The sequence below is a fragment of the Sturnus vulgaris genome, chromosome 29 (genome assembly GCF_052056855.1).
Source record: "Sturnus vulgaris isolate bStuVul1 chromosome 29, bStuVul1.hap1, whole genome shotgun sequence".
NCBI lineage: Eukaryota > Metazoa > Chordata > Aves > Passeriformes > Sturnidae > Sturnus > Sturnus vulgaris.
The window spans coordinates 762,003-789,608 of record NC_142271.1 but is presented as its reverse complement, the minus strand read 5'-3'; the positions used below and the strand labels follow the sequence as shown (position 1 = coordinate 789,608).

Here is a 27,606-nt window from a genome sequence, read left to right as displayed (position 1 = left end):
CCATTGCCAGAGAGTCTCTCCCCTGCTCTGCAATTTGTTACAAGAGACTCAATCCCAGCCTAGGTTGGGTTGGAAAGGATCTCAAAGCCCATCTTGTCCCACCTCCTGCCATGGGCAGGGACACCTTCCACCACCCCAGGTTACTCCAAGTCCTGTCCAACCTGGACCTGGACACTTCCAGGGGTAGGGCAGCCACAGCTTCTCTGGGCACCCTGTGCCAAGGCCTTACCACCGATATTGTACAGCAATTCTTGCTGAAGTATTATAAACACGTTTTTATCTGTGGAAAAGCTACAGTAAGGCCTCCCTGGAACCTTCTCCAGGCTGAACACCCCCATCTCTCCCAGCCTGGCTCCAGAGCAGAGGGGCTCCAGGCCTTGGGGCAGCTCCGTGGCCTCCTCTGGACTCGCTCCAGCAGCTCCAGGTCCTTCCTGTGCTGGAAGCCCAGGGCTGGAGGCAGCTCTGCAGGTGAGGTCTCACCTGAGTGGGCCACAGGGGCAGAATCCCCCCCTGCCCTGCTGCCCACGCTGGGGGATCAGCCCAGCACAGGGGGGTTCTGGGCTGCCAGAGCACGTGGCTGGGGCACGTTGAGCTTCTCATCCACCAACACCCCCATGTCCTTCTCCCCAGGGCTGCTCTAATCTTCAATCAATCCAATCTCCAATCTTCAAACGTCTCTTTTAATTTAGAGGAAAACGTTCAGCAGAACAAAATACCGACCGAAACATCTCGGAGGTGCTCCCGCCGCCTGGGAGCCAGCCTGGAGCTTTTAGTGCCCCGGAGGCTCCTTCCCCGGTGCTGTGATGGGGGTCCTGGGCATTGTCAGTCGGTGCCGGCGCTGTCGGGGCCGCTCCGGCCGTGCCGTCCCCCCAGCAGTGACATCAGTCCCGCCGCCGCCCCGCGACCCGCCCTGCCCCGCCAGCCACAAAAGCGCCGAGCGGCTGCCCCAGCGCGGCTCCCGACACCGGCACCGGCAGCAGCATCAAACCCCACACCGAGACCGGCACCGGCACCGGCACCGGCACCGACCCCGACCCCGACCCCCGATTTGACACCGACGCCGACACCGTCCCCGGCCCGGCCGCAGGTGGGTGCGGGGCCAAGGCGGCCGCCGAGTCCCGCCGAGCGCAGCGGAGCCGCCTCCCCTCCCGTGCCCGGGGCTGCCGCGCCTCCAGCCCGGAGCTGCCTCCAACCCTCTCTCCATCCCTCCCTCCCTCCCTCCATCCCCTGAGGATGCCCCATCCCAGCGCCCCCCAGCCCGCAGAGGGGGAGATGCGGGGCTGGCGAGGGGCACAGCCCCGCCCTGTGTCCGTGGGGTGGGCACGGGAGCGGCGGGACCCCCTGAGGCTGCTCCCAGTGCCGGAGCAGCCGCCCACATGGAGGGATGCGGAAGCAGAAGCTCTTGCATCAGATGGACCGAACTGAGTAAAGCTCATTTCCAGGGACCCTGAGGCAGCTCAGCTGTGGGCTCAGGTCAGTTCCCAGAGGAGATTTGCACTGCTGTGCACCAGGCTGGGCATAGGCTCTTGCAGAATTCCAGATGCTGCTTTTCAAACCTCGGAGCTCTCAGCCCGTGAGAGGGGGGTTCAGGAGCGCTGGGCAAGAGCCCCGGATGCTGCCAAGTCCCGGTATCGGGTCCTCTGTCTCTCCCTGCATGAGAAGAGGCCAGTGCTAAAATAGTGTGAGGGGCGAGGCTGGCTTTGGGCGCTGCTCCTCCTGGCTCCAGAAGTTGGGGAAGGGTGAGAGAAGAAGCTCTGCAAGGAGCAGCTGTGGTCATTTGGTCTGTCTGTTCCTGCTGGAGGAGCCTGAACTCAGAGCTCCCCGGGGTCTGCAGCTCCTCCCAAGGGGCAGCGGAGGGACAGCTTCAATCTCTGCTCAGGGTGAGCAGGTACAGGACCCAGGGAAGGGCTGGAGCTGTGTCAGGGCAGGGTTAGGCCGGACGCTGGGGAAATGGGCACGGCTCCGAGGGAATGGGCACGGCCCCGAGGGAATGGGTACGGCCCAGAGGCCGCCAGAGCTCCAGGGGAGTTTGGACACCACTCCGGGGATGCACAGAGTGGGATTGTTGGGGTGTCTGTGCAGGGCCAGGGTTTGGATGTGATCCTTGTGGATCAGTTCCAGCTCAGGATGTTCTGTAATTCTGCTGGGGGTGAGGCTGGCAAAGTGCAGTGGGCCCTGGGGAGGATTCAGCCCTTCCTAAGGAGCTCAGGGCTGTGCTGTTGCAGTGGGTCATGGGCTCTGTGCCAGCCTCTGCTGTCCCCTGGATCAGGGGCTCTCCAGCCTGGGTGGCAGTGCCTGAGCGCTGCCTCAAAGCAGCTGAGCTCAGCTCTGTGCTCCTGGAAGGCAGCACCGAGTGGGGAGCTGCAACCAACTGAGGCATTTCAAGGAAATCCCAAATTTCATTTGGGAAAGCTCAAGTGAGCTCAGTCTGGTAAGGGATCTTGATCGCTGTGGGAGTCAGGAGCTTTTCTTGGCACCGCTTGAAAATGGTGCTGCTGTTGTTCTGGTTCAAGTTGGGGTTTTCATGGAGGACCCTGCTTCCAAGGAGCCTTTGTAAGCCACGTTTGGGAGCAGAGGCCTGTGGCTGTGAGAGCTGTGTCTGGCTGGTGGCTCAGCACCGTGCTGGCCTCTCTCTTCTCTGCACAGCCAACCTGAGGCTGCCTTGGTGGCAGAATCATTTGATTGCTGGTGGAGTCAAGCCTGACTGCTCTTGGAGTCACGGAATAGATGAGCCACATATGAGCATCACTCTGGAGCTCAGAGCCTCCTGACTTCTTTCCCTCCTATCCCAGCGAAGCCCTCAGAGGCATCTGATGTGATCCAGCTGCATCTCCTGGGGCAGTTCTGTGATTTCTCTCAGGTAATCCCCAGTGTTTTTCCATGTCTCTGAGCTCACCAGCCTCAGGTCCCCATTCTTGTGCTCACCAGTTCAACATCACTGCCAATGATCTTCATGATCTTCACTTATCCTTGCTTACACTGTTGGTGGCCCAGAGTTCCCTCACGTCACTGCTCCTCCCAGCTCATGACACAGCAGGGGACCAGGAGACAGTTCTAGCTTGCCCCTTGTAGGGCTATTCCCACCTGTGCCCAGGTGAAGGGAAAGCTGCTCTGTGACAGTTCCTGTTGGCCTGGGACAGAATCCCCCATGGGACAGCAGGTCCCAGTGATGAACCCCTGGTACCATGTCCTGGGGCTTTCCCAGGGGATGTTCTTTGGTGTATCCCTGGGAGCTGGTTGCTCTCTGCTCTGCCCATGTCTCATCTGTCTGGATCCTTCTTGTTTCAAATTTCTGCCCATTTTGTGGCCATGCCAGCTGCTCTCTAAAATGGAAGGCACTACTCAGACCCCACGGCCTGGGGCTCCTGCTGTGGCTTCCTTCCCTTTGATTCTTCCCTTTGCCAGGCCATGAATTGAATCTGCTGTAAACATGCTTGTGAGTGAATTTTGTGCAGCACTGATGGTGCTCGTCTGTCATTCACTTGTTTTAATGCTCTCATTGGGGAAAAAAAAACCTTTTTATATGGGTCAGCATGAGTCTGCTGTTCCTCAGTGATCTCCAAACACAAAGTGATTGCTCTGCAATTAATTACTGTAGGATTTTAGTAGGGCACAGACATGGGAAGATTTTCCAGCTATTGCAGAAGGCTGAATGGGTGAGCTGACATCCTGGTGGCTGCAGGGATGTTCCTTAGAGTGTGACGGAGTAGGACCTGCCCTGCCCTGAGTGCTCCCATGGCCATGGAGCTGCATCCACACAGCCACAGGCGTTGCTCCAGCTCTAGCAGGTCCCGCCCAGCTGCTCTGAGGAGGGCAGGGTGGAGGGTGTCAGCTTCGGGGGCAGTGACAGGAACACACTGACCTTTTAACCCACTCGAAAAAGAGGATGACTCTGCTTCCCCTGCCTGATGGCTGCATCAGCTCACTGCATCCCCTTACAGCCAGTGATGACATCCCAAAGCACCAGTACATGCCAGTTCCATACTGGTTTATGCTTTGCTTGTTCAGTGTAGCTTACACTGCCTCCCAGACTGGTGCAGCACAGCATCTCTGAAATGTGAGTCTGAGCCCAGATTTCATAGAACCACAGACAGGTTTGGGTTGGAAGGGACCTCGAAGGTTACCCAGTGCCACCCCCTGCCATAGGCAGGAGCACCTTCCACTATCTCAGGTTGCTCCAAGCTCCATCCAAGCTGGTCTTCTCTGGAGAGCTGCACTGCTGCAACATCAAACTCTGGAATTGGAGTTAATCTCCAGCAAGTATCAGCCTTGGGTGGTTCTGCACAAGCCTCCCCTGTATCTGTGCTCCCCACAGTGCAGCTGCTGCTAAAGGACGGGATCTAGGTTTTGGGGGCCTCTTATCTGTAGTGGATGATGGAGTGGCTCCAGGGCCAAGCCCTGCTTGGCACTGAGAGTGATGTTTGTAGGGCTCTGAATATGTTTGCTGGGAGTTGTGGAGTCGCAGAAGGAAGGAGAATTATCTTGTTTTTTTGGCAGCCCAGGGATGTCCCCCTTGCCTGTGCTCAGTGAGGTCACTGGCTGCAGGACTGTCACCTCCTGTGCCTTATTTTGCATGGGGCCCAGAGTGTCTTGGAGAAGTGTGACTGTGGTCACCAAGAGTTATAATTGGGCAAAATATGCAAAGTATTCTGGAAATAGTGCTGAAAGTATTGCAAACACTCTGACATATCTTAAAGTGGCCATTACTTAGGTAATTGGGAGGATGGATCTATCTGGATGGCAGTTGTGAGGACTTTGCTGGTCAGGTTCAGGTGCCCAGAGCAGGGTTTTTCTATTCCTGATTTTTTGCTGCTGATGCCAGCCTATAGCACAAATTTGGTCTCTCTGTGGCCTGCTGGGCTCACAGCTTGTGGGGGTTGTATTGTGGACTAACAGGGAATTCTCAGCAACTAAGTCTTATCTCAGGTTTCTCTGTGTCCAGCTGTGAGCCCCCACATGGATCCCCAGGACAAACTTATTTCCATGGTGTGTTCCAGGAGGTTTTACTGGGATATGGCTTTGCCTGGGGCTGTGTTTGTGCATTGTGGTGAGAGTTGCCTGCTCAAGTCACCTGGCATCATTTAAACTGAGTGGAGGCACCTGCAATCTTCCCATGGTGGATTGAGGAAAATCAGCAGCAGAAGGGCTTGGACTCTTGTAGCAAATGTCAGGTGAGCTTCACCCAGAAGCAGTTCTTCTCCTCCTGTAGGCAGCTCAGGGGAAAATGTTCCCACTGCTAATCTCTTGGTTTGGACAGGGTAGCCCTGATGTTCAGGTCAAACAAAGCCTCTTCCTTCACTGCTGCTGCTCTGGGGGGAAGAAAATGAGCTGTGGAGGCAAAGGGGTCCCAAACCGTGGGGTGCACTTGTGGATGCTCTGGCTCTGGAGCAGGGAGGACTAACAAGAGGCTGCCCCCAAAAACAGAGCTGGGAAATCCCGGAGATGGGGTCTGCCAGCTGTGCTGGCTGGAAAGGGATGGGGGACCTAGAAAAATTGTAGGCAGTGATGTGTCATTCCTGAGGTGGGATCTGACACAGGGGCTGAAGGGGCGGGTGGACTGGAGGATGCCATGCAGGGCTCAGGGGCTCGCAGGGGGTGCTGCTGGGTGGTTCTGCCCTCCAAGGAAACTCCTGAACCAGGTCAAGCCCTCGTCCTGATCAAGGAGAAAAACCAGGCTCTGGAGAGAAACAGCCTGTGTCCTTTTAAGGCAATCCAGAGGCTGGGACTGGAAGAACCAGGCTGAAAGGGAGGGATTTGGCGCAGTGGGAAGCCCAGCCTGTGGGACCTTTGGACAAGAGGCTTCCCAGCTGCTGTGATCACACCCCAAACACGGCTCCCAGCAACCTGGGAGCCAGCACAGCCTCTCCAGCCCCTGCTCCCAGCACCCTCCACTTCTCTGTCTGTCCTGCACTGAGGCCCTCTAGGTAGGCATCTAGGAGCTGTGGCCAGGATAAAGTGGAGTCACCAAGTCAGTTCTGACCCCTGTCCTGACCCCTGCCCGGGTAACCAGGCTGGGATCAGTTTCCCTTTTCCTGACAAAATATCTCACACAGGGAAGATCTTGACTTCCCCATGACTGGGAGGTGCAGGGATCTTGCTGTGCCTGTAAGCCCTGCATGCTCCCCCATCTCTATTTGATGTTTGTACAACTCCCGCCCCCCAGTCCTGCTGGGTTTAGTATCCACCTCCCCAGGTGGGAGAGCCACTGGGATTGGAGAGTCATGGATGGGGCTTCAGCTGCCTGGGGTGACCCAGGATCTGCTGCAAGGGAGTGGCTCCAAGGCTTCTGGTGTGCCCTGACAGACCCAGGTCCCTTCCTTATCTCCACACAGCTGAGGTGAGGGAGATGATGGCATCCTAAATACATGGTGGGCTGGCTTGTACTCTGAAATGAAGTTTAGTTTTGGGGACCTTGTCCTGCTGTTTTGGAGACCTTTAGCTGTTCAGGGGTCAGGAAGCATATGGTGACTTCTGCTGCTTGTCCCCAGATGGGAGCAGGATGGGGAATTACAGAGGTGTTGATGGAAAGAGTCCCTTGGAGACCTCTCAGGCTGCAGCTTGTGCCTATTGGACCCCTCCAAAAAGTGTTTTGTTGTCTTTGTAGTAACCCCAGGTTGCTGTTTGATTGTCCTTAGCTTCCTCTTGGCCACACTCAATCAGCCTGGCTCCCTCAGAATCTCCTGGCAGGACTTTGTTGTGTGAATGTCTTGAGGTTTATGTTGACCTGGTCTTCACAAGTGTCAGGGCCCCTCTGGGCTGGAGCTCTGCTGCTCATGTAAGCAGCTCACAGTATTTTGGGGTTATCTGCAAATCTAAGGGCCTCTTGTTGGTGTCTCATCAGACACAGTTCGGGAAAGATAAGAGAAATAGAAGCATTTATAGCCTGCTGAGGAACTGGATGGTAGCTTAGGCTGGTGCTCAGGTCTTTGCCCTGCACTGTCTTCTTGATTTCAGATTCTCCAGGCTCCATGACCCTGCCTGCAGTCCTGGAGGAGACTGAGATACTGGAGTGCAGGGAGTGCCTGGGAGGGCAGGAGCTGATGGTGCTGTGGGACATGAGGCAGAGCCTGGGGTTTGGTGGTGTCAGGAGTCAGCTCCTGCCCCCGGGGCAGCCCTGACTGTTCCCTGCCCTGCAGTGGCTGAGATAGAAGAGCTGGTCAGGGAGGAGAAGCTGGGACTGTGTCCAGGGGTGTGGCAGCTGTCACTCTGGCGCCAAGGCTCAGTCACAGTCACCCTGGCATGGCATGGGGTGACAGGAGGGCTGTGACCTGAGGAGGTGCCTGGCTAACTGTGAGTGATGTCTCCCAGCATTGTGGTGGCTTCCTCTCTTTTCCTGGCACTGACAGGAGCTGTGAAGTCCCTCGGCTCCAAGACAGGGATTTCTGCTGCTCCTGGCAGACAGGACCAGTGGTCCCTGGGAGGCAGCTGGCACTGCTGGCTCCCTGAGTTCTGTTGATTCTGCTTGTTGCCAGCCCTGCAGTCTGTGCACGTGTGGAAAGCTGCTGGAGCTCCAGTGCCTGCTCCAGCTGCTCCATCCTGGCCCCACAGAGCCCTGCCCCTGTGCCTGACTGTGCCTTCTCCTGCAGGATGCCAAACTGGGGAGGAGGAAAGAAGTGTGGGGTGTGTCAGAAGGCCGTGTACTTCGCTGAGGAGGTGCAGTGTGAAGGCAACAGCTTCCACAAGTCCTGCTTCTTGTGCAGTGAGTATCACCCCTTCCCTGACCCCCTCTGTTTTCAGGGCAAGGGCTCCTCAGGATCTTTCCAAACCCCCAGCATGGCAGGAACATGGATCATCCCAGGACACATGGGCTCTCCAAGCTGTCAGGGCTGACCTCAGCCAGCACCCACACAAAGACTTAGTCCATCCCTACTCCAGGGAAAGGCCAGGCAGGGTCCTCTGCTCTGTGTCCAGATGTTAAGGATTGGAGCATGAGACAGGGCCTCTCCCAGCAGTGAGGCTGGCTGTAGCCTTCTAAGTGGCTTTGCCAGTGTCTCTGGTGTATGTTTGGACATGACACCCCCAAGTGTCACCTCTGGGGAGGGGCAGCAGAACAGGATTTGGCTGCAAGTGATCCAGTGCTGAGCTCCCCTCCTCTGCCAACTCTGCAGGATCCTACAAACACTGCTGGGATCCTGCTGCAAGTCCCCAGTCACCCTTCCCTGCCTTTGGGGATCCCAGGGCCGGTGGTGTTGCAGTGCTGAGAGCATCTCCTTAAACCAGGGACATCCAGAGGGGCTGCAGGACATTTGATTGAAGAGATAAGCAGTGTCCTCAGCCTGTGTGGTACCAGATTACTGTCCTCTGTCCCTGGACACTCTCACGTAGCAGAACCAACCAATGATTCTCCTGTGCCTACAGGAGATGGGGCTTGGAGCAACCTGGTCTAGTGGAAGGTGTCCCTGCCCATAGCAGGGGATAGGACAAGATGAGTTTTAAGGTCCCTTCCCACCCAAACATCTCTGAAATTCAGTGGACAGGAGCACACATGTTGCCTGTGTCTGCTGATGGCTCCTCAAGATGTTGCATCTGCCAGAGAGCAGCAGAAGTGCATCTCCAGGGTGGCCTTGCAGCAGGGGCCCACTGAGGTTTTTATATTTCCTTAGCTGGTGCCAGTCTCACCATCCCATCACAGCAGGGAGCAAAGTTGGGATATTTTCCATAGGGGCACCAAGCAGAGGTGGGATCTGGAAACAGGCAAACTCTGGAACTGATGTCTTCCAGCAGGGAAACTCCAGTGACTCATGGGATGATCCCTGCCATGCTCCTGTGTCCACCTAGCCTGGCTACTGGCTACTTCTTGTCCATCCTGCCTGGGATGTAGCATGTACAGCTGGATCCAGATGGCAGAGAGGGACAGGGAGGCTGCTGCTCTGTCTGTGCTCCCTGCAGTAGGGAGGGTGGCCAGCATGGCTGGGAGCTCCCATTTGTGGGAGTTTCCAGGCTGCAAACTTGCTTTGGCTGGTAGGGCTCAGCAGGGAGAGTTGTAGAGGCTTTTTTCCTGGGCAGGACGAGGGTGGCAGGCTGGGTCTGTATGGCAGCTGCTCTGAGGGAAATCCTGTTTGTTCTGTGGCCTCAGATAAGGAGGGTGGGGAATGTTGCCCTCACCCCTTGTGCACACAGCTGGTTTGCCAGAGAAAGCTGCTGCCATGGGATGCTGGCAGCCAGAGAGCAGGGCAGGCCTCCAGGAACCACAAAATGAGGCTGAAGGTATTGCTTCCAGGTGGGAATACATGGCCAGAGTGGGGAAGAAGGTCCCCTGTGTATGTTCATGGAAGCAAGTGCCCAGGGAGTGGTTCTCAGCTCAGGGCTACTGTCCCTGTGCTTTGCAGGCATTTGTTACGCCATTCCACATGTACCCAGCAGCTCTTCCTGTCCTGGCTGTGGCTCCCCAGCTCAGGCTGTGGCTCGTGTGCCAGCCCACCCTGCTTCCCACTGTTCCCAGTCCGTGCTACAGACTGTGGGTGGTGCTCCTGAGCGCCTGCATTCCCAGCTTGCTGCATTGGGCCCCATCAAGGAACTTGAAACCATTATCTTTAGGGGAGAATAACAAATACTTCAACCAGATCTGCCAAAAACATCATCTAAAAGCAGCCAAGTCTACCACAGTGCATTAGAGCTCAGGGAGCAACTTGGTGATTGACTCCTGGCTGTGATCCAGCTGCCTGGATAGTGCAGTAGAAGTGAGCTGGAATGAGCCCCTTGGCCTCGGAAAGCAGAAGCAGCTCTTGTCTAATTGTTTTGCTGAGCAGTTCAGTTCCTCTTAGAAAAACAAAGGGTCCTTAACTCCGTGAGTGCAGTGCACTGGAATTTCTGCAATGCACAAACTCGGGGGCTGGGTAAAAATTCTTTCTGTTGCCTCTCAAAGCTCTGTGAGTACAGATGAGGGACTGTGCAAGCTCGGTCTGGAGCTCCAAATCCATCCAGATGCCACTGAAATCGTTCACTGCTACCCTGGGACAAAGCTCAGGACAAATCCCTTTGAAATGCCAGTGAAAGTGCCCACATTCCTTCCTGATGGTCTGCCAGAGCAGTGTCACTCCAGGGCAATGCAGAGATCCCAGCAGCAGCCCAGGAGCTTGGCAGCTTTGGAACCAGTTCCCAGCTCTGGTCTCTCCCAGCTGGGATCTGTTCCCATCCCCAGCTCCTGCTGTGGTGGGAGCCTCTAGCCAGGAGAGGACTCTGCCAGAGCCTCCTTAGATGGCAGGACATGCTTCCCTTTTGTCCTCCTTGTCCCTGCAGAGGCACACGGGGTTCTCCTGTCTGTATTTAGTCATGGAAGGGCTGCCTTCTGCCCCTGTTCAGTTCATGCTGCTCCGAGGGGAGAACTCTGCTCTGTTTGCATTCCTGTGATATTGAGAAAGGCCAAGAAACTGCTCTGCTGGCCAGGAAGCTGCTGGAAGCCTCGACATTTAAGGTGTGGAAAGCAGGATGGGGGAAGCTGTGTGGCAGCTGCAGCCAGATCTGTTTGGGGCTGGCTGCCAGCACTGCAGACTCTGCCCAAGGAGCTGGGATCCTCCACAGGGTATGTGAACACTGGACATCACCTGCAATTTGGGTGCTGGTGGCCTCCTGCTGGCTGGGCAGGGTGTCTCAGGAAGTGCTGGGAAGGAGCACTGGGAAGTGAGCAGAGCTGGAACAGGAGCTGGTACTTCCAGGACTTCAAGGGGGTTTATAAAAGAGAGTGACTTTTTACACAGGCAGATAACGATAGGAAAAGGGGGGATGATTTTAAACTGAAAGAGGAGCAATCTAGATTAGATATAAGGGAGAAAGTTAGATTAGATGTAAGGAAGTAATTCTTTACTCAGACGGTGGTGAGGCATTGCTTCCCAGAGAAGCTGTGACTGCTCCACCCTTGGAAGTGTTCAAGACCAGGTTGGACAGGGCTTGGAGCAACCTGGGACAGTGGAAGGTGTCCATGACACAGGGTTGGAATTGGATAATCTGAATTGAAGGTCCCTTCCAACCCAAACCAGTCTGTGATTCTCTGGAAACCTAAAAATCAGGAGAAGGCCTGAGCCCAGCACCAAGCTCAAGCTCTGGATGGGCTCAGCAGGGCCCCTGAAACTGGCTGCCATCTCCTTCTGTCCCATCTTATGTCCCACATTGATCCCCAGGGCTCAAACAGCCAGCTAAGTTAGTGTTCCTCACCTGAGACCCCTGCCATGCACACCCCTAAAGAGGGGCAGGACCAGGGCTGAGGTGTCATATGAGCCTTTTGAGCTCTGGAGAGGTGACTGTGCCCAATGTGTGAAGCTCTTGCAGTGCCTCAGATGTGGTGATGGCCACAGGGCTGCTCTTGGATGGCTCTTAGTCCATCCAAACACCGGGAAAACCACATTTGCTCACATTTCTTTGTCTTGAGTGTTTCCTGCTGTGGATTTGCAGTGGAGGAGGCATGGGACCAGGACATTGATCCCCAGGCTTGAGAATCCTGCAGTGTTTCATAGGGAAAATTCACCCCCGTGGTTTAAGTGCAGCTGCAGGAGAGCAGCACCCAGAGGGTTAACAGAGCTTTCCTTCCCTTGGTATCACTGCTGGCTTTGGTGTTTGCTTCCTTTTAAAGCCAGACACTGCTCTTGTTGTGATCCTTATCTGCCCTGGTTTGCATGTGCTCTCTGCAGCTGGATCCTGGCGAGGGTTTCCCTGCTCCTTGAAAGCTGAGCTGTGCTGTCCCTGTGAGGACTTGTTTTCCCCAGCTAATTAGTGAGCTCCGGCGGAGCAGGCTGATGCCACACCCTCCCCTCTGTTCTAGTGGTCTGTAAGAAGAATTTGGACAGCACCACTGTGGCCGTGCATGGTGAGGAGATCTACTGCAAGTCCTGCTACGGGAAGAAGTACGGCCCCAAGGGCTACGGCTACGGGCAGGGAGCAGGGACCCTGAGCACTGACAAGGGCGAGTCCCTGGGAATCAAATATGAAGAGTGAGTTTAAGCTTTGTTTTTAACACCAGGGCTGTGGGCACCTTCTCCCCACACCTGTCCTGTGGTTCTTGGCTGTGCAGCCTGTACTGAGCTCCCAGCAGTGTCCGTGGGCTGCCTGGCCCCTCTGCCCCTCCAGGGAATCCCACTGAACCCTGTTTAGTGGATGGGATGGGATGGGACATGTCCTCATTGCCTGAGCACCCTGCCCACCCCCTCCCAGCACACAGCGCTCAGGCTGGACTTTCCATGGGGCACAACACATTGTTCCTGAAGTTCCCTTATAAACTGGGGATTTGGGGTCCCGAAGTTCTTACCTGCTCCATTGTGCTTCTCTGATTGTGAGCTCCCTGCCACCCACAGGGGCCAGCCCCACCGACCGCCCAACCCCAATGCAGCCAGGATGGCCCAGAAGGTGGGAGGAGCTGATGGGTGCCCCCGCTGTGGTCAGGCCGTGTATGCAGCTGAGAAGGTCATTGGAGCTGGCAAGGTAAGGGGATGGGGGGCACAGGGGCAGGGACACTCAGGAGGGGTCTGGACCTGCACTCAGCCAGGGCTGGGCTTGGGTCCAATGGCCACGTTCACCTGGAAGCCAGGTTGTCCAGGCTGCAGCGATCTCACAGACTTGTAGATGGAGGAGAAATACATTTTATATTAAATATTTACAGCCCTGCTCAGCGGAGGCCACAGTGAAGATCCTGCTGTGGATGTGCTAGGAGGGTGAGCAGTGACATGTACCATGTGTCACTATTAACTGAAAAGTGCATCCTTCTCCCCTCTGTGCCACAGGCTGGGATGCTGTGGCCAGGATTTGGGGCAGGCAATGAATTCCAGTGGTCAGCATTGCCCACAGGCCAGGCAAGGTGTTCGAGCTGTGGGCATGGGTTTGGTCGATATTCCTGGGGCTGTTTCACTGGTGGCTGGGTAAGCTCAGGGTTTGGTGTGAAGGTCACTGTCACAACCCTGGCACTCCCTGTGCCAAGGTCATCCCTTCGCCAGAGTTCTTTGCACCCTGAGCTGTGACCTGGTCCCAGCCCAGCTCCTCTGCAAGGCCTGGGCACCCCTTCTGCCCTGCCAGCCCTGGGACCCCAGATGAGGTCCCTGCCTGGAGCTGTCCTCCCCATGAGGTCAGCCACATGCAGAGCTTCTCAGAGACACCAGGCCAGGCTGCTTAACTTTGTGCCATGGGGAGAGGGCGGCCATGCTGGGACAACCTCACCAGTGATGAGGTGTCACTCTCTGACTTGGCTCTGTCCTCCTGGGGCTTTGTGCTTGTCCTGCATCCCTAGAACAAGGAGAAAGGGCCCCTCAGCATCATCATCCCCCAGCTGGCTTGTGATGGACACGTTGAGGGTCAGCCCAGGGTCAGAAGCTGAATTTACCCTTAAAACTGTGATCTGGGCTTCCTGGTTGGCTTCTGGCCCCTGTGTTTACAGGGAACCAAAGTTGGTGAAGCAATTACATTAAAGTAGACCCAGAGAGGATTCCAGAGCATGTATTTCATGTGCTAATGTTTGCTGGATGACTCCATCCAATAACTCCTCCTCCAGCCCCCGAATTTTACATTTTCTTCCAAAAAAGGTTTCATGTTTTCCCAAGTGTTTGTTTAAATTCCTTGATGAGCAGCTCTGGCTACTTAAGGTCTGCCTGAAGTCTGTGAGCTCATTTATCTCCAGGGGACTGCTGGAACCATGGGAGGTTATTTTTAAACACTGTCTGGTTTTGGCATTTTTCCTCTCTGTTTTCTGCCTTCCTTGGAGCTGTGGTTGTGTGGGGCAGTTGTCCCATCCCTGCTGCCACCCCAGCCTAACATGAGCAGCTGTGGGTCTCAGCTGGACAATGGAAGGGGTTTATCTCACTGGTTAAGAGAGAACGGTCCCCAGAGAGGGGGGGATTGCTCCTTACAAATTATTGTAGAAATTACTGCACAAATGACTTCTTGAAGTGTTGGTAAAAGGTCTCCAAAACCAGCCCAGGAGCAGTGATCACACCTGGCATTTCCTCTCTGTATTTTCCCTGTGGGGCTGGGATTGCTTTCCAGGGAAAAGCTTTTATCCCATTCAGCTTTTTGCCAGCCCCTTTAGATCAGAAACAGAGCAGGAAGCCTGGTTGGTACCAAGCCTGGCTGCCCTGTCCCTGGGTCTGACTGGGCTCTGCTCCTGTCCCACAGTCCTGGCACAAGTCCTGCTTCCGCTGTGCCAAGTGTGGCAAAAGCCTGGAGTCCACCACCCTGGCAGACAAAGATGGGGAGATCTACTGCAAAGGTGAGCCCCACCTTCCCTGCTGGCTTGTCCTGGGCTCTGAGGGGTGGGGGGAAGACTCCTGTGCAGGGACCCAGGGGGAATGGAGGCAGGGGAAGGGGTGGCCCAACAGCTTTTGGGGACTGACTGTGCCAGCCACAGAGCTGGAGAATTTCCTGCTGAGCCAGGGCCTCTCTGTTTGCCCAACAAATCTGGCAAACCTTGTCCTGTCCTTGTCCAGGGTGTGCCCCTTGGGGAGAACCCGCTCCTGTGCCAGCCTCACCTGTGTCTCCCTTCCATCCTCTGCAGGTTGTTATGCCAAGAACTTCGGTCCCAAGGGCTTTGGCTTCGGGCAGGGCGCCGGGGCACTGATCCACTCCCAGTGAGCTCCAGGGCTGGGCCCTGTGCTCGCCCAGGGCTCGTCCTGTGCTGCCTGCCCACCCCGCACCTCAGTGAGTGCCCCACTGTCACCTCCAGCCACCGCTGCTTCCAGCACCAGCCTCTCCTGCCCTGCCCCGGCGCTCTCCGGAGCTGGGGTGGTCCCAGCATTGTCCCCGTGGGAACAATGTCCTGCTGGGGCAGGTGGCACAGGGGGGCCATTCCCTCCCACTGCAGTGAGGCCCCAGTGCCCAAGTCCTGCTCTGCGTCGCCCATCCTGCCGGCCGCGTGCTCAGCCGTGACACCGAGCAAGCAATAAAACATCAGAGATATCAAAGCTCACCCAGCCTGGCCCTGCCACTTATTCACTGTCTGATGGGCACGGGGTGCCCAGAGCTGGGGAGGTGTTTGCAGTCCTGGCTTGTAATTAAAGCCCAATGGCAGGAATGTGTCAGTGCAGTTTGACATGGCCCAGCTGTGGCCAGCTGAGCTCTGCAGCTCGGCTGGGATGGGCTCCCCATCTCCTCCCACCAAGAATCAGCATGGAATGGTTTGGATTGGAGGAGACCTCAGAGCTCATCTTGTTCCACCTTCAACTACCCCAGGCTGCTCCAAGCCCTGTCGTTGAACACTTCCAGGAACGGGAATAAGTATTGCAAAAGCAGAGGTTGAAGCTGGGAGGCCAAGGACAGCCCTTCTGGGGTGTGTTGGTAGCACCACACGTTGCTCACCCTCTCAAAACCCCTATCAGTGCTTTCAGGTGGCACCTCTCCAAACAGGCGTGCCCAGCAGTGCCAAGTAATTAACAGCTTTTCACCTACACCCTGCTTTTTTAGTAGCTTGTGGATCATTAAGCCTCCAGTTTGGCAGCTGCCCAGGTTTAATTGGTTTCCATCTAAACTCTTCACTCCCTTTCTGTGATTCTCCTGTTGGACCGGTGGGACAGACTTAGATCAGCCTGGCTGCAGCTCAGAGTTAGGGACTCCACAGGGAATTGAGTTGTGGGGTTTTTAAAGTTAAAAACTGGTTGAGCAAATGAGATGGGGAGTGTTCTGAGAAGCACAATCGAGGCAGAAATCCTTTTTTGAGGCAGGACTTGGGCTCCTTTATCAACTTAAGTGTTTTCTCCTGTTCATCACACCCTTGGTTTTACATGGTGTTTTTGAAATGGAGATGGGGAATTAAGTCTTTACCATCTCCAAAAACTTACCCCCCTAGATGCGAGCATGACCCACTGCTCTGGGCTACGTGGTGGCTGTCAGGAGAGGTCTGGTGGCACTTGGTGTGGGGGGCAGACGGCCCAGGCTCAGGTAGGGTTAGGAGCCACAGCACAGAGGGCTCAGGTACCACCCTGGTGTGGAGACCCAAACCTGCCTCTCTTGCTTGGCAGCTCCTGCCGCTCCCCTACATAGCAGGGGGGGATTCTGGAAGCTCCTGCAGAGATGGAGGGGTCAGGAAGCTGTTGCCTTCTCTGTGAGTGTGCAGGGACGCTGTGCTGCTGCTGTGACATCTCAGCTGGATGTGCCCCAGATGGGATCATGCCCAGGTAGTGCTGCTTGGTCAATAAAGCTATAAAGAGTCTTTAGTGCCTTCCTCATGCAGCTGTAGAGGTTCTGTCACAGAGGGGGGAAGGAGCAGGAGCTCCTCTGCTCTGAAGCCAGGCTGGGAGAGCTGGGGATGTCACCTGGAGAAAGCTCCAGGGAGACCTCAGAGCCCCTTCCAGGGCCTAAAGGGGCTCCAGGAGAGCTGGAGAAGGACTTCAGACAAGGGCCTGGAGCGACAGGACAAGGGGGGATGGCTTCCCACTGCCAGAGGGCAGAGTTAAATGGGATTTGGGAAGGAATTCTTGGCTGTGAGGGTGAGGAGGCCCTGGCACAGGGTGCCCAGAGAAGCTGTGGCCATCCCTGGATCCCTGGAAGTATCCAAGGCCAGGCTAGACAGGGTTTGGAGCAACCCAGGATAGTGGAAGTTGTCCCTGCCCATGGCAGGAGTGGAACAGGATGATTCTTAACCTTTCAACCCAAACCAGTCTGTGGTTCTATGAGGTACTGACATTTCACATGTGATGGACCCCAGAGAGCCAATTCTACTGGAGGCCTGGTCAAAGCCAGGAGAAAATGTTGGATTTGGGTTTTGGAGGGCCACAGAAAGATGTAGGTTAGAAGGGACCAGCAGAAGTCTTAACTGCAACCTCCTGCTTAAGGCAGGGCTCCAAAGGTCAGGTAGATGAGAGCATTCACTCAGGTATGGGAACCCTCTAAGAATGGACGTCCCATCACTGTGGATCTTGTCACAACATTGTGCCACACACCTTTGAAAGGGTTGTTCCATCACTGGAAGGGGGGTCAGGTCCTGACATAGCTGCCCAGGGCAGTGGTGGGTGTTCAAAAGACCTGTGGATGTGGCTTATGGGGACATGGGTTAGTGGTGAACACTGCTGGGGGAGTAGTTGGAACTGATGATCTTGTGACCTGGGAGGGCTTTTCAAACATTAATGATTCTATGAATTTCTGATTTTCCTATTGTACCCCTGTGCCTTGTGTCTCATGTCCTTTTGCTAGGCAGGGCTGTGTCTCCCTTCTCCACAATTCTTCTCTAGATTGTGGAAAACTGAAATTCAGCCTCCCCAAGTCCTCTTTTCACCTGCCTAGTGGGTCTCTGCTGAGCTCCCAGCCCCAAAGGTCCCAAGTAAACCATATCCTGGGACTGGGACCATGCTCTGAGGGTTTGCCCTGGGTGCCACACACCTGGTAACCCTGCATTGGTCACTCAGAATGGCTTAGGGAGTGACAGAGACCACTATGGGGACACCAGGATGGGACCATGGGGGCTGCACATCCTGACAGAGGCATGAGGGGGGCTGAAGGAGGTGGTGGGACATGGGCCAGGAGATGCAGGGTGGGACTAGAGGTGCTTTTTTGTTATCTCCTGCCTGAGCTGCAGTGGGACAGCTGTGACCATCTGCTACCCTCTCTTGACCAGCAAGCACAGCCGGACATGTCTGCTCACCTGTGCCCAGGTGTTGTCCAGCTCCCCCTCGAGGCAGCAGAGTCGTGCTGTGCCCAGCAGCTCTCACCCCTCGGGGGCTGCAGCCTGGGAAAGGGGCTGTGGCACCCAAACCTGCCCCTGAAGGGACAAACCAGGAGTTGGCTTGTGGCCAAGCACCCTGGAGCCTGGAGGCAATGACATTTGAGGGGTCGGACTGGAGCCTCTGAGCCCCGTGGCCAGCAGGGCTGTGAGAGGGGATATCAGTCTGTCACCAAACTTTGTGGGAATACCACCTTGGGCAGGTCTGAGCCTGGCAGCCCTGTGACCTGCCCTGAGCGCCCTGTGTGGATGGGATGAGCCATGGGCAGCCCATGGAGCAGAGCCCTTGGTTCACCCACAGCCTGGCACAGTGAGTCCTGCTGGGTTTGCTGCAGGGCAGGACCTGCTGTGTACCCCCCGGGCAGGCTGGCAGGATGATATCCCTGACTGGTGTGTGTGGGAATGGACAGCTGGGGAGACAGGAGTGGAGAAGGACGTTGTCAAAGCTCCTTCACACACAGGGCTGTGGGACCATCACCTTGCCTTGGTGGCTGGTGCCTGGATAAGCAGTGACTGCAGTGAGCAGAGGGCCGGGGGTCTCGGGCAGGGGTTGGCAGCCCTTGGCTCTCCCCTGGGCTGTGAGGATGGAGCTGGAGCTGGATGGTGAGCCAGAACTGCCCACGGACATCCCAGCTTACCAGAACACTGACAGTCCCGAAACTGCTCCCCCCGAGCTCCCCGGGCTCAGCATCCCTGGAACTCAGCGTTACCCGTGCGTGGGAAAACAGCCTTGCTGGGGGAACCCACACATTTGCTCTGCTCCTTCTGAAGTGCTGGGGTGTTCTGGGTGACCTCCAGGGCAGCCCGACGTCAGGAGCCCGGGTCTCCTGGGACACCCAGGATCTCTGCCAGCGTGGCGAGGTTGGCCCCAGGGAGCACGAACCAGTTCCTGGCTCCGCCAGCCGCCCTGCCCTCTTAATGAGGGATAATGAGGTGCATCTCATCAGCGCTGCAGACTTGCCCCCTGGCTACGGCGGCTGCCGGCAAAGCCCCCGGCAGGGACCGGGAGTGATGAAGGGGCTGGGATAGGAGGGACCCCAGGCGGGGGCTCTGCGGGGCTGGGGTCTGAGGGGGGTGGGAGCTGGGACAGCGCCGGCGTGCCAGGGAGCCAGGGGCTGATCCAGCCCTTGTCAGTAACCCCGGCATATTCCCGGGGGGATTTCTTCCCTTTGCAGACCTCACCTGGGTGAAGGACCCACACTCACAGCGTGTGCAGGTGCACATTCGGCTGCCCAGCCACCTGTGACCGTCACTCACCCTGGCAGCCTACGGGCAGCACAAGTCCCCAGATGTGTCCCCCGGCAGCCCGGCCCGGCCCGGGGAGCCCCTCGGTGCCAGGCGCTGGCACAGGAACAGACGGTGCTGTGGTGGCCGGGAACGAGACGGGCTGGAAAGGAGACAGGAGAAAGGCTGCAGGGGAGGGAGGGAGGATCAGGCAGGACCAGGCTGCACTGCCCCGGCCCCGCTCCACGGCTCCTTCCCCCTGTACAGGTCACACGAGGCTGGGGGATGCTGCTCCTTGCTGTGGGACAGCATGGGGGCTTCAAATCTCTGTCCCAGAGGCTTTGAAGGGTGGGAGCTCTGTGTGCTGAGAGGTGGCCCAGCACCTTGGGTGAGTGGCTGGGGGTCTGTTCTCTGCTTTTGTCTCCTCTCCTGGGCTGTACTCGGGGTCCCCACAGCCCCTGCCTGGCTAGTGCTGCATGCAGAGCCCACTGTCCCAGCTGGCACGGCACCTAAGAAGCCCCGGCACTGCAGCCAGCCCACTGTGCCTCCTTGGCTGACACTGCAACCCCCTTCCCCCCAGCCCGGTGGCACTACACTCTGTACCCTTGCCTAGCTGGCATTTTACACAGAGCCCCCTGCCCAGTCAGCCCGGTGCCCCACAGCCCACTGTCCCCAGCAGCACAGCACAGCACAGCACCCTATAGCCATGTGCCCACGGGGCTGCACCCCCAACAGCTGGTGCTGCACCCCCCAAGAGCTGCTCTTGCACCTCCACAGCATCTGTCCCTGCTCAGCGCCTCAGCCCTGCCCCATCCCACACCCGCCTGTTCACACCAAGACCCTGAGGCAACGCCTGCCCTCGGGCAGCCCAAAAGCTCCTCCCGGGTGAAGCGGGGCTGCGCCGGGCCTGGCCGGGCTTCGCCTGGGCGTGAAGGGAGCGTGAGCACAGGAGGGGCCAGGCGAGGCGGCAGGAATGCGAGTGGGAGAGCGGCCGGGCAAGTAGCGACAGCTCCTGCGAGCGCGGATCCCACACGCGGCTCGGGCAGGGAGCGGAGCCCTGCTCGGGGCTGGTGCACAATGGGGCACCCCACGGCTCAGCCCCTCTGAGAGCCGGAGCGCAGGGCGGCGAGGCCCGGGGACAGCGCGGCCACCGCGGGGTCCCGGCCCGGGGAGCTCGGCCCCGGCGGGGAGCGGCTGAATTCCCCCGGCGGGGAATGCCCGGCTGGGCCGGCACGAGGGGCTGAGGATCCCGGCGGGCCCAGGAGCCGCCATGACGCCCGAGAAGGTGCTGAGGGAGGGGGTGCTGGAGAAGCGGAGCGGGGGGCTGCTGCAGCTCTGGAAGAAGAAGCGGTGCCTGCTGACGGAGAAGGGGCTGCAGCTCTTCGAGCCCAAGGGCTCGCGGCGCAAGGAGCTGAGCTTCGCCCGTATGAAGGCCGTGGAATGCGTGGAGTGGAAGGAGAGGCATATTTACTTCACGGTGGTGATGGACGACAGCCTCGAGATCGATTTCCGCTGCGCGCAGGAGGACCCGGGCTGGAATGCCGAGATCACCATGGGGCTGGTGCGCTTCAAGAACCAGCAGGCGATGCAGGAGGTGCGCGCCCGGCACAGCTGCCGAGCAGGTACCGGAGCCACCGCGGGCCAGGGAGCAGGACCCAGCCCGGGATGAGGTCCCTGGCCGCAGGTTCCTATGCTGGAGTGGTTTGGGGAATCACGAAGGGGGTCCGATGGACTGGGGTGGTTCTGCAGGTTGATGTTCCCATGTGCCCCCTGCACTGGCTGGGATACCCCATGGGTTTCACCTCTCTATCCCTGGACAGGGACTTTCTAACATCATCCCTCTGTCCGGGGTGGCCTGAGGGGTATGGGGCCCTATGCCATCCTGCACGTGGGATGGGGTGTGGATGGTGTCCGGCCCCACTCCCCAGGCCCCTCAGGATGCCCAATGTCCCAGTGCTGGCTGAGCAGGTGACAGGAGCCTTCTCTCTGCAGTGGTGCAGCTGGACACAGCCCCGGTGGGACAGCCCGGGGAATCACAGCTTCCCAGGAGTCGGATGGAGATGGCCCTTGGCTCGGCAGGTGCTGGAGACAACGGGATCCCTGCGGGCAAGTGAGGTCACCGCTGTGCAGCCAGGGGACAAGGAGAGTGGCCCCAGGGACGCTGGTGCTGGCACTGGCTCCCCCTGTGCTGGGGCAGGACAGAAGCACCGCAAGAGCTGGGCTGGCACAGCCACCTCTCCTTGGCACAGCAGGGCAAAGGACACAGGCAGGGCCACCACCTGGTGCTTCAGACAAGGCAGGAGGTGACATCCCTGCCTGGGGCTGTGCACCCTTCATTCAGCTGGCATGTGCAGACCTAGGTGCACTAGTGGGGACCCCAGGCCTCTCCTGCAGGACAGGGGATGGATGAGGCTGTCCCGGAAGGATCCATGCCACAGGGAGCTCTGCCTGTGTGACACTGACACTGGGACAGATATATGTGGCTGAATTTAAAAAGGGGCTGCTGGAGAGCTGCTGCTGCTGCAGCTGCAGCAGGGACCTCTCAGCAGGGCACTGAACCGACGGTGTGATGACACAGCAGTGTTGCTGGACATTGTCTCACCCTGGGATGTCCTTGGGCTGTTGGGGGATGCTGGGGACCCCAATTCCCTGTACCAAAAGTGTCTCTAAACAGGACTTTCAGCTTCTTACTCTAGTGTTGCTTTGATTTGTGGGACCCCAGAGCACAGGAGAGCACAAATCCTGCACAGAGCTTTGCCAATCATGACCCCTAAACCAGCATCCCCTAGTCGGGCTTAAAAGTCTCCCCGAGGCTCCGTGGTCCCCAGTCCTGCTGCGCCCAGGGGTTCCCACGGTGGTTTGTGTGCCAGGGAGAGGGAGCAGCGCTGTGGCTCTGCAGCAGGGAAGGGATGGCCCTGCCCCGACAGGCAGCGCAGACAGCAGCGCCTGGAGCCACCAGCACGCTCCGCAAGCCGGAGCCTGAGCCCAGCCCGGGGCCGGAGGCGCTGTGGATCCTCCAGAGCTCTCCCGGCCGCGTGGGAACCACGGAGCACGGTGTCCTTATGTCCTTAAGCCCCGGGCTCCGGCAGCTGGGCCCAGCCTGCACCCCAACCTGCCCCTCAGCCTGCACACCCCATCCTGCACACCCCAGCCTGCACCCCAGCCTGCCCCTCAGCCTGCACCCCAACCTGCACCCCAACTGTACCCCAGCATGCACAGCCCAACCTGCACCCCAGCCTGCCCCCCAGCCTGCACCGCAACTTGCACACCACAGCCTGCCCCCCAGCATGCACTCCAGCCTGCCCCCCAGCCTGCACCGCAACTTGCACACCCCAGCCTGCACCCCAGCCCCCACCCCAACCTGCCCCCCAGCCTGCACTCCAGCCTGCACACCACAGCCTGCACTCCAGCCTGCACCCCAGCCTGCACTCCAGCCTGCCCCCCAGCCTGCACCGCAACTTGCACACCACAGCCTGCACTCCAGCCCCCACCCCAACCTGCCCCCCAGCCTGCACTCCAGCCTGCACACCACAGCCTGTACCCCAGCCTGCACTCCAGCCTGCACACCACAGCCTGCACCCCAGCCTGCACTCCAGCCTGCACACCCCAGCCTGCACCCCAGCCTGCACCCCAGCCTGCACTCCAGCCTGCACCCCAGCCTGCACACCCCAGCCTGCACCCCAGCCTGCACCCCAGCCTGCACACCCCAGCCTGCACCCCAGCCTGCACTCCAGCCCGGGTCCCGTTCCCGTGTCAGATCAGCACTGGATGGCTTTGGGGACGTTGGCATGGCCGGAGCCTGCTCACCATGCAAGGCCAGGTCGTGCTGGCTCTGCAAAACAGGCTCTGGGAGGTGGAGGGGGGTTCCACCCAGCAAAGCCTCCTTGGCCAGCTGGTTCTCAGAGCTGCATTTACTGAGACCCCCCTGCCTCCCTGGCTGGGAGTGGAGAGGAGAGAGGGGGACCGGGCTGGGGGGCGCAGATGAAGCCGGACCCAAACCCTGCACAGACAGAGCTCTGCACCATCCCAGTGTCATGACAGGGACAAGGAAGGTTCCAGGGATGGTGGGACCTTCCACAGGACATGCTTCAGGTGTGGTGCCCTTTGTGGACAAGCCCCAGACCAGGTCCCTGCACACATGTCTGGAGGGAATGGGGTGGCCAGGAAGGTGCTGGTGCTTACACGGCATTTCCAGAGCAAGGATTATTGTCCTGGTGTTTCCCCTAAATCCCCAGCTCTTGGAGCCAGGGGATTCTGTGTGGCTCAGTCAAAGCCATGTGAACATCCCAAGCCTGTGCCAGTGCAAGGGAGTTCCTAAAGTTACCAGTTTTATCCAGTGTGACTCCTTTGTTTCAATTTTTCTACTATCTCCCTGTAAATAGATATTTTCTGTTTTCCAACTGCCAGCAAGGAACTGGCAGAGAAAATGATCAAGGAGGGTGTGTAAGCACCAGCCCTGGCCATGGCCCTGGGCACTGATGATGAGGCAGCAGAGAGGCCATGGTACCCAAGATCTAGGGAGAAATTCAGGCAGTCAATGGAGGGAGAGGAAAATAAGAGAACACAGATCCCTGTGTCAGTGTCTCAGGTCCAGGCATGGAGAAAGTCAAGCTTTTCCATCCTCATCCTGAGCCCTTCATCCAGACCAACACACATCCAGGGTCCCTTCCTGGTCCCCATATTGTCCAGGGACTTTAGAGCTCCCCAAGCCTCCAAGTTTGAGATTTTCTTCTGAGCAAACACCCACACCAGCCTGACCCACCACCCTCAGTGGATTCCCAGCCTGAACCTGGAGCAGAGGCTGGAGGTCAGGGCCCAGCCAGCAGCCTGGCAGTGGAAAGTGTGGTGGCTTCATCTGCCCCTGGGAGGGCTGAATGTCTCTGCAGAGGAAAAGTCACCCCGAGACTGAATAACAAATAAACAGCCCAGAGACCCGGCCAGGGAGTGGAGTTGGGCCTGGGCCAGAGCCAGAGGCTGGAGCATCCCCCAGCACCCGGGACGTGGTGCCAGAACACTTCCAGGCAGCCTGGAAAGCAGGAGAGGAGCCACGGGAAGCATTTCTAATGCCCCCGGAGGGGGCAGGGGGAAACAGAGGCACAACAGAGGATGTGGGGTGGGTCTGCGGCCCTTCAGCCCCTCCAACACACAGGCTCCAGGGGTGAGGAGGGGCTGCCAGTCCCCTCTGCCCCCAGAGAGAGCTCCAGAGAGGAGCCTGGAAGTCTGGCTCTGCTGCTCCCAGCCCTCAGTGCCCCTGCTCCAGCAGCCCTCACCACACTTCTCTGAGGGTGCTCTGGGGGCTGCCCTGTCTCCCCACCCTAGGCAGGGGCTCTGCCAGCACCCACAGGGACTGACACCCTCCCTGCAGCACCACAAGGGTACAGTGGGTACAGGGGACAGGAGTTTTTCCACCTAATGACATCCCAGGTCTGGCTTTGGGATCAGTTTGGGGCTGGCTGGACACCTTGAGTGCCAGGGAGGGCAGTGGGGTCACAGTGCTGAGACAGGGAGGTGCAGCCTGATGGTGCCAATGCTTTTGTCAGGTGGGACTGTGTGTGGGATATCCTCCATCACCAAGTATCCTGTGGAGAGCCTGGCACTGCCCTGCTTCTCCTGAGATCATCCCTAAGCCAGCGGGAGGTTCCTCTTTAGATTAAAAAAAAAAAAAAAAAAAAAAAAAATCACAGCTGTAGCAAGTAGCATTCTGCTTTTTGGCTTTAGGTCAACTGTGCATCTTCTTCCAGATGCTCCTAAAACAATTTCATTGTTGACCACCCTTAACTGCAATTCCTAAATCACTGGATTTTGGTTTGGGACCCAACACCTGCCCAGAGCTCTGCTATGTCTGTGTCCATGCTGCAGAGGAGCAGAGGCTGGGATGTCCCCACCATTGCTATGGGGAGCTTGGCCATCTCCAATGAATCCTTCTGCATTTGGGCTTAGAAAGAAATAACTGTCCTTGTACCACAGATGTCGGGGTGCTGGGGGGTTCAGGGTAGGGATTGCAGGGATTACACATTAATTCCCCAACAACAGGGTCCTGCTGAGGTGTCTTGGACTGGGTGTCTCAGGGGGTTGAGGACTGTGGCTGTGACATTCCCCAGCAGTAGAGCTGAGGTTGTGGGAGCCCATGGAGGGGCAGAGACTGACCAGGAAGAAACAAACCCTTCCCTCCTACTTGGCACTGGTGAGCCTGCACCTCCAGTGCTGTGTCCAGTTCTGTCCCCTCAGTTTAGAAAGGACATTGAGACGCTTGAGTGTGTCCAGAAGAGGCAACAAGGCTGGGGAGGGGCTTGGAACACAAACCCTATGAGGAACGGCTGAGGGAGCTGGGATTGTTCAGCCTGGAGAAAAGGAGACTCAGGGGTGACCTTATCACTCTCTACAGCTCCCTGAAGGGTGGTTGTAGTTGGTCAGGTTGGTCTCTTTCTCCAGGCAGCACTGACAGACCCAGAGGACACAGTCTCAAACTCTACCAAGTTTAGGGTGGATGTTAGGAAAAAGTTTTTCATGGAAAGGATAATAAAGTACTGGAATGGTCTGCCCAGGGGGGTGGTGGAGTCACCATGCCTGGATGTGTTTAAAAAAAGACTGAATGTGGCACTCGGTACCATGGTCTAGTTGAGATGTTAGGGAATGGGTTGGAGTTGATGATCTTGAAGGTCTCTTCCAACCCAGTGATTCTGTGATTCTCTGGAAACCAGGGCCCATACATTGCTGGAGCTGCAGGGGGAACAACCAACACATCCCAGCACCCATCTGTCCCCCACTCTTCCTGGCAAGGAGCCACTGGGTGCCTTTGGGGGTAGGGGTGGCCCAGCCCAAAGTGGATACTGAGATGTGTTTCAGACATAGATGTAAAGGTCTGCAAATACCCTGAAAATGTCCAAAAACTCTGGCAGGGTCCCTGCCTAGACTGGAAATTTTTGATTATTTGGAAGAGGTTTTTTTTGGTGGGTTTTTTTTTTTGTTTTTTTTTTTTTTTAATGTAGAATGTTTTGCCTTAGGCTGGAAACCAGCCTGGACTTTGTGATATTCGAACTGACGTTGCTGCTGAGCCAGGGCTGCCACTGGCACAGAACAGCCCAAATCCCCCTCCTGGTGAGAAGATCCCACAGGATCAGCACTGGGAAGGTTTCATGTGTCATTGGCAAAGCCATTGAAAGCTTAAAGTCTTCAGCGAGTGGCTCAGCTCCATTTCAATGTCTTTCCACTATGAGGAGGTAATTCCTCCTCATTTAACAAAGCCTTTTCCATGTGCCAAGGGGCATGAGGCAGGAGCCTGTGCTGTTTCTAAAGGGCCCCGTGGCTTTTGGGGAAACCTCGTCAGTTTTGGCACCTTCTGCAAGCATTTCAGTCCTCCCCAAAGTATTCAAGCAGAGAAAAACAAACTGTCCATGATATTTCTAGAAATTTCTTGCATTTTGGGATAATTGTCCTCCTTTGGCATCCAGCCCCAGAGCTGTCTCCAATGGATTTTCTCTCTGTACCAAGTGGGGAGGGAGAGTCCTGTGCCCGTGGATGGAGGGGCTGGCACAGGCACTGTCCTGAGCTGCACCAGGCCCAAGGGATTCCAGAACAGAGGGCTGTGGCTGCACGATCAGGGCATGGAACAGCACATCCCAAAGGGATGAGAAGCCTCTGCCCTGCCAGGCAGTGGGAAATGGGAATGTCCTATAGGGGCTGATGCAATGGGGTGAAGATCAGTGGGGCAGATGATCTGGGAGATGTCTCTCAGCCCCATGGGGAATATTTGGAATCTGTCCTGGGGCTGTGCAGGTTCCCAGGCCAGGCTGTGATGATTATCCAAATTCTGGCCCCCTTTCCATCTTGGGGCATCCCTCAGGTTTGGTGGGACTTGTTCACAGATGCAGCAGGGTGAGGAAATTCCCCCCAGGGCTGCAGAAGGTATTGGCTCTTGGAGAACCATCCTGGGAGCTTCCACTGCACTGTCACCAATCCACAGAGCAGGTGGGACTGGTTGGGTTCCTCTGGTCGCACAGGGGGGCTGAGAGCTGCTGGATGGTCTGCAGAAGAAACACCCACAGGGGACCATTCCTCAGGACAAGTCCCATGCCCTTCATTGCCACCTGATCCTGTAGTCTTGCAATCACCTCGCTGTCCCCTGGTCCCTGAGCTGTCCCACAGAAGAAAAACCTTCTCCCACACCGTGGTGAGTCTGTGGGGCATCGTCTGTACCAGTCCTGTGACAAACCTGGTGAAGCTGGGGGTCTCCTGTCACCCCCTGTGCTGGACTCTGAGTGTGGCAGTGAGGGGGGATGGATGTGAGGATGGTCCCAAAGGACACCAGAGGCTCAGCTCTAATTTCTGAGTCTGTCCTGGATGCTCTGGGAGCTGTTGTCTTTGTGAATTCCGTCGAGGTTGATGGAACGAGGACAGTGGTTGGGAGAGGGCGAAGACAGGATGGGTAGGAAGGTTCCAGAGGAGAGGAAGACATTCCTTCAGCATTGCTTCAAGTTCATTTCTTCAGGGAGATTGGCTTCATGTGGGGCAGCTGAGCTGCTCACAGGAGTCAGGTGCCTTTGCATTTGGAGTCCCAAGACCTTGAGGAGCCAGAGACCATTGGGCTGCTCAGGCAGCCCCTGCCATGGGTGTGTGGGGCTGATGCACCAGCACCCTCCAGGGACTTGGAAAGTCCAGAGGGAGAAAATGCCCTATCCCTCTAAACACGTGCCAGGGGGTTCACTTGTAAGAGACTAAACAGAGGTGACTTGTAGATCACAGGGACATTCAGGGAC

The 27,606-nt window shown here is 57.3% G+C and overlaps 2 protein-coding genes across 3 annotated transcripts; both read left to right on the top strand.

The window, feature by feature from the left end:
* Window positions 1-907: 907 nt before the first annotated feature.
* On the top strand, window positions 908-14,881 carry CSRP1 (cysteine and glycine rich protein 1). 2 transcript variants are annotated; one of them, XM_014872866.2, is made up of 6 exons: window positions 908-1,087; window positions 7,587-7,699; window positions 11,756-11,924; window positions 12,285-12,411; window positions 14,092-14,185; window positions 14,471-14,881. In XM_014872866.2, the coding sequence occupies exons 2-6, from the start codon at window positions 7,588-7,590 to the stop codon at window positions 14,545-14,547; spliced, it is 579 nt and encodes a 192-aa protein (XP_014728352.1). In that variant the 5' UTR covers window positions 908-1,087; window position 7,587; the 3' UTR covers window positions 14,548-14,881. The 2 variants fall into 2 exon arrangements, with proteins under 2 accessions (XP_014728352.1, XP_088036716.1); XM_088180590.1 differs by lacking the exon at window positions 908-1,087 and adding an exon at window positions 1,380-1,473.
* A 4,804-nt stretch (window positions 14,882-19,685) lies between these two features.
* Window positions 19,686-21,054, top strand: PHLDA3 (pleckstrin homology like domain family A member 3). Its single transcript, XM_014872867.2, has 2 exons — window positions 19,686-20,472; window positions 20,843-21,054. Exons 1-2 carry the CDS (start codon window positions 20,121-20,123, stop codon window positions 20,962-20,964), a joined length of 474 nt encoding a protein of 157 aa, XP_014728353.1. The 5' UTR covers window positions 19,686-20,120; the 3' UTR covers window positions 20,965-21,054.
* The last annotated feature ends 6,552 nt before the right edge of the window (window positions 21,055-27,606 follow it).

Excerpts from the sequence above, each read along its gene's own strand:
- CSRP1 (XM_014872866.2), top strand. The coding sequence starts at position 7,588 with ATGCCAAACTGGGGAGGAGGAAAGAAGTGTGGGGTGTGTCAGAAGGCC. Across the intron at positions 7,700-11,755 it reads CAAGTCCTGCTTCTTGTGCA|TGGTCTGTAAGAAGAATTTG; the intron begins GTGAGTATCACC and ends CCTCTGTTCTAG. Across the intron at positions 12,412-14,091 it reads AGGTCATTGGAGCTGGCAAG|TCCTGGCACAAGTCCTGCTT; the intron begins GTAAGGGGATGG and ends CCTGTCCCACAG.
- PHLDA3 (XM_014872867.2), top strand. The coding sequence starts at position 20,121 with ATGACGCCCGAGAAGGTGCTGAGGGAGGGGGTGCTGGAGAAGCGGAGC. Across the intron at positions 20,473-20,842 it reads CCGGCACAGCTGCCGAGCAG|TGGTGCAGCTGGACACAGCC; the intron begins GTACCGGAGCCA and ends TTCTCTCTGCAG.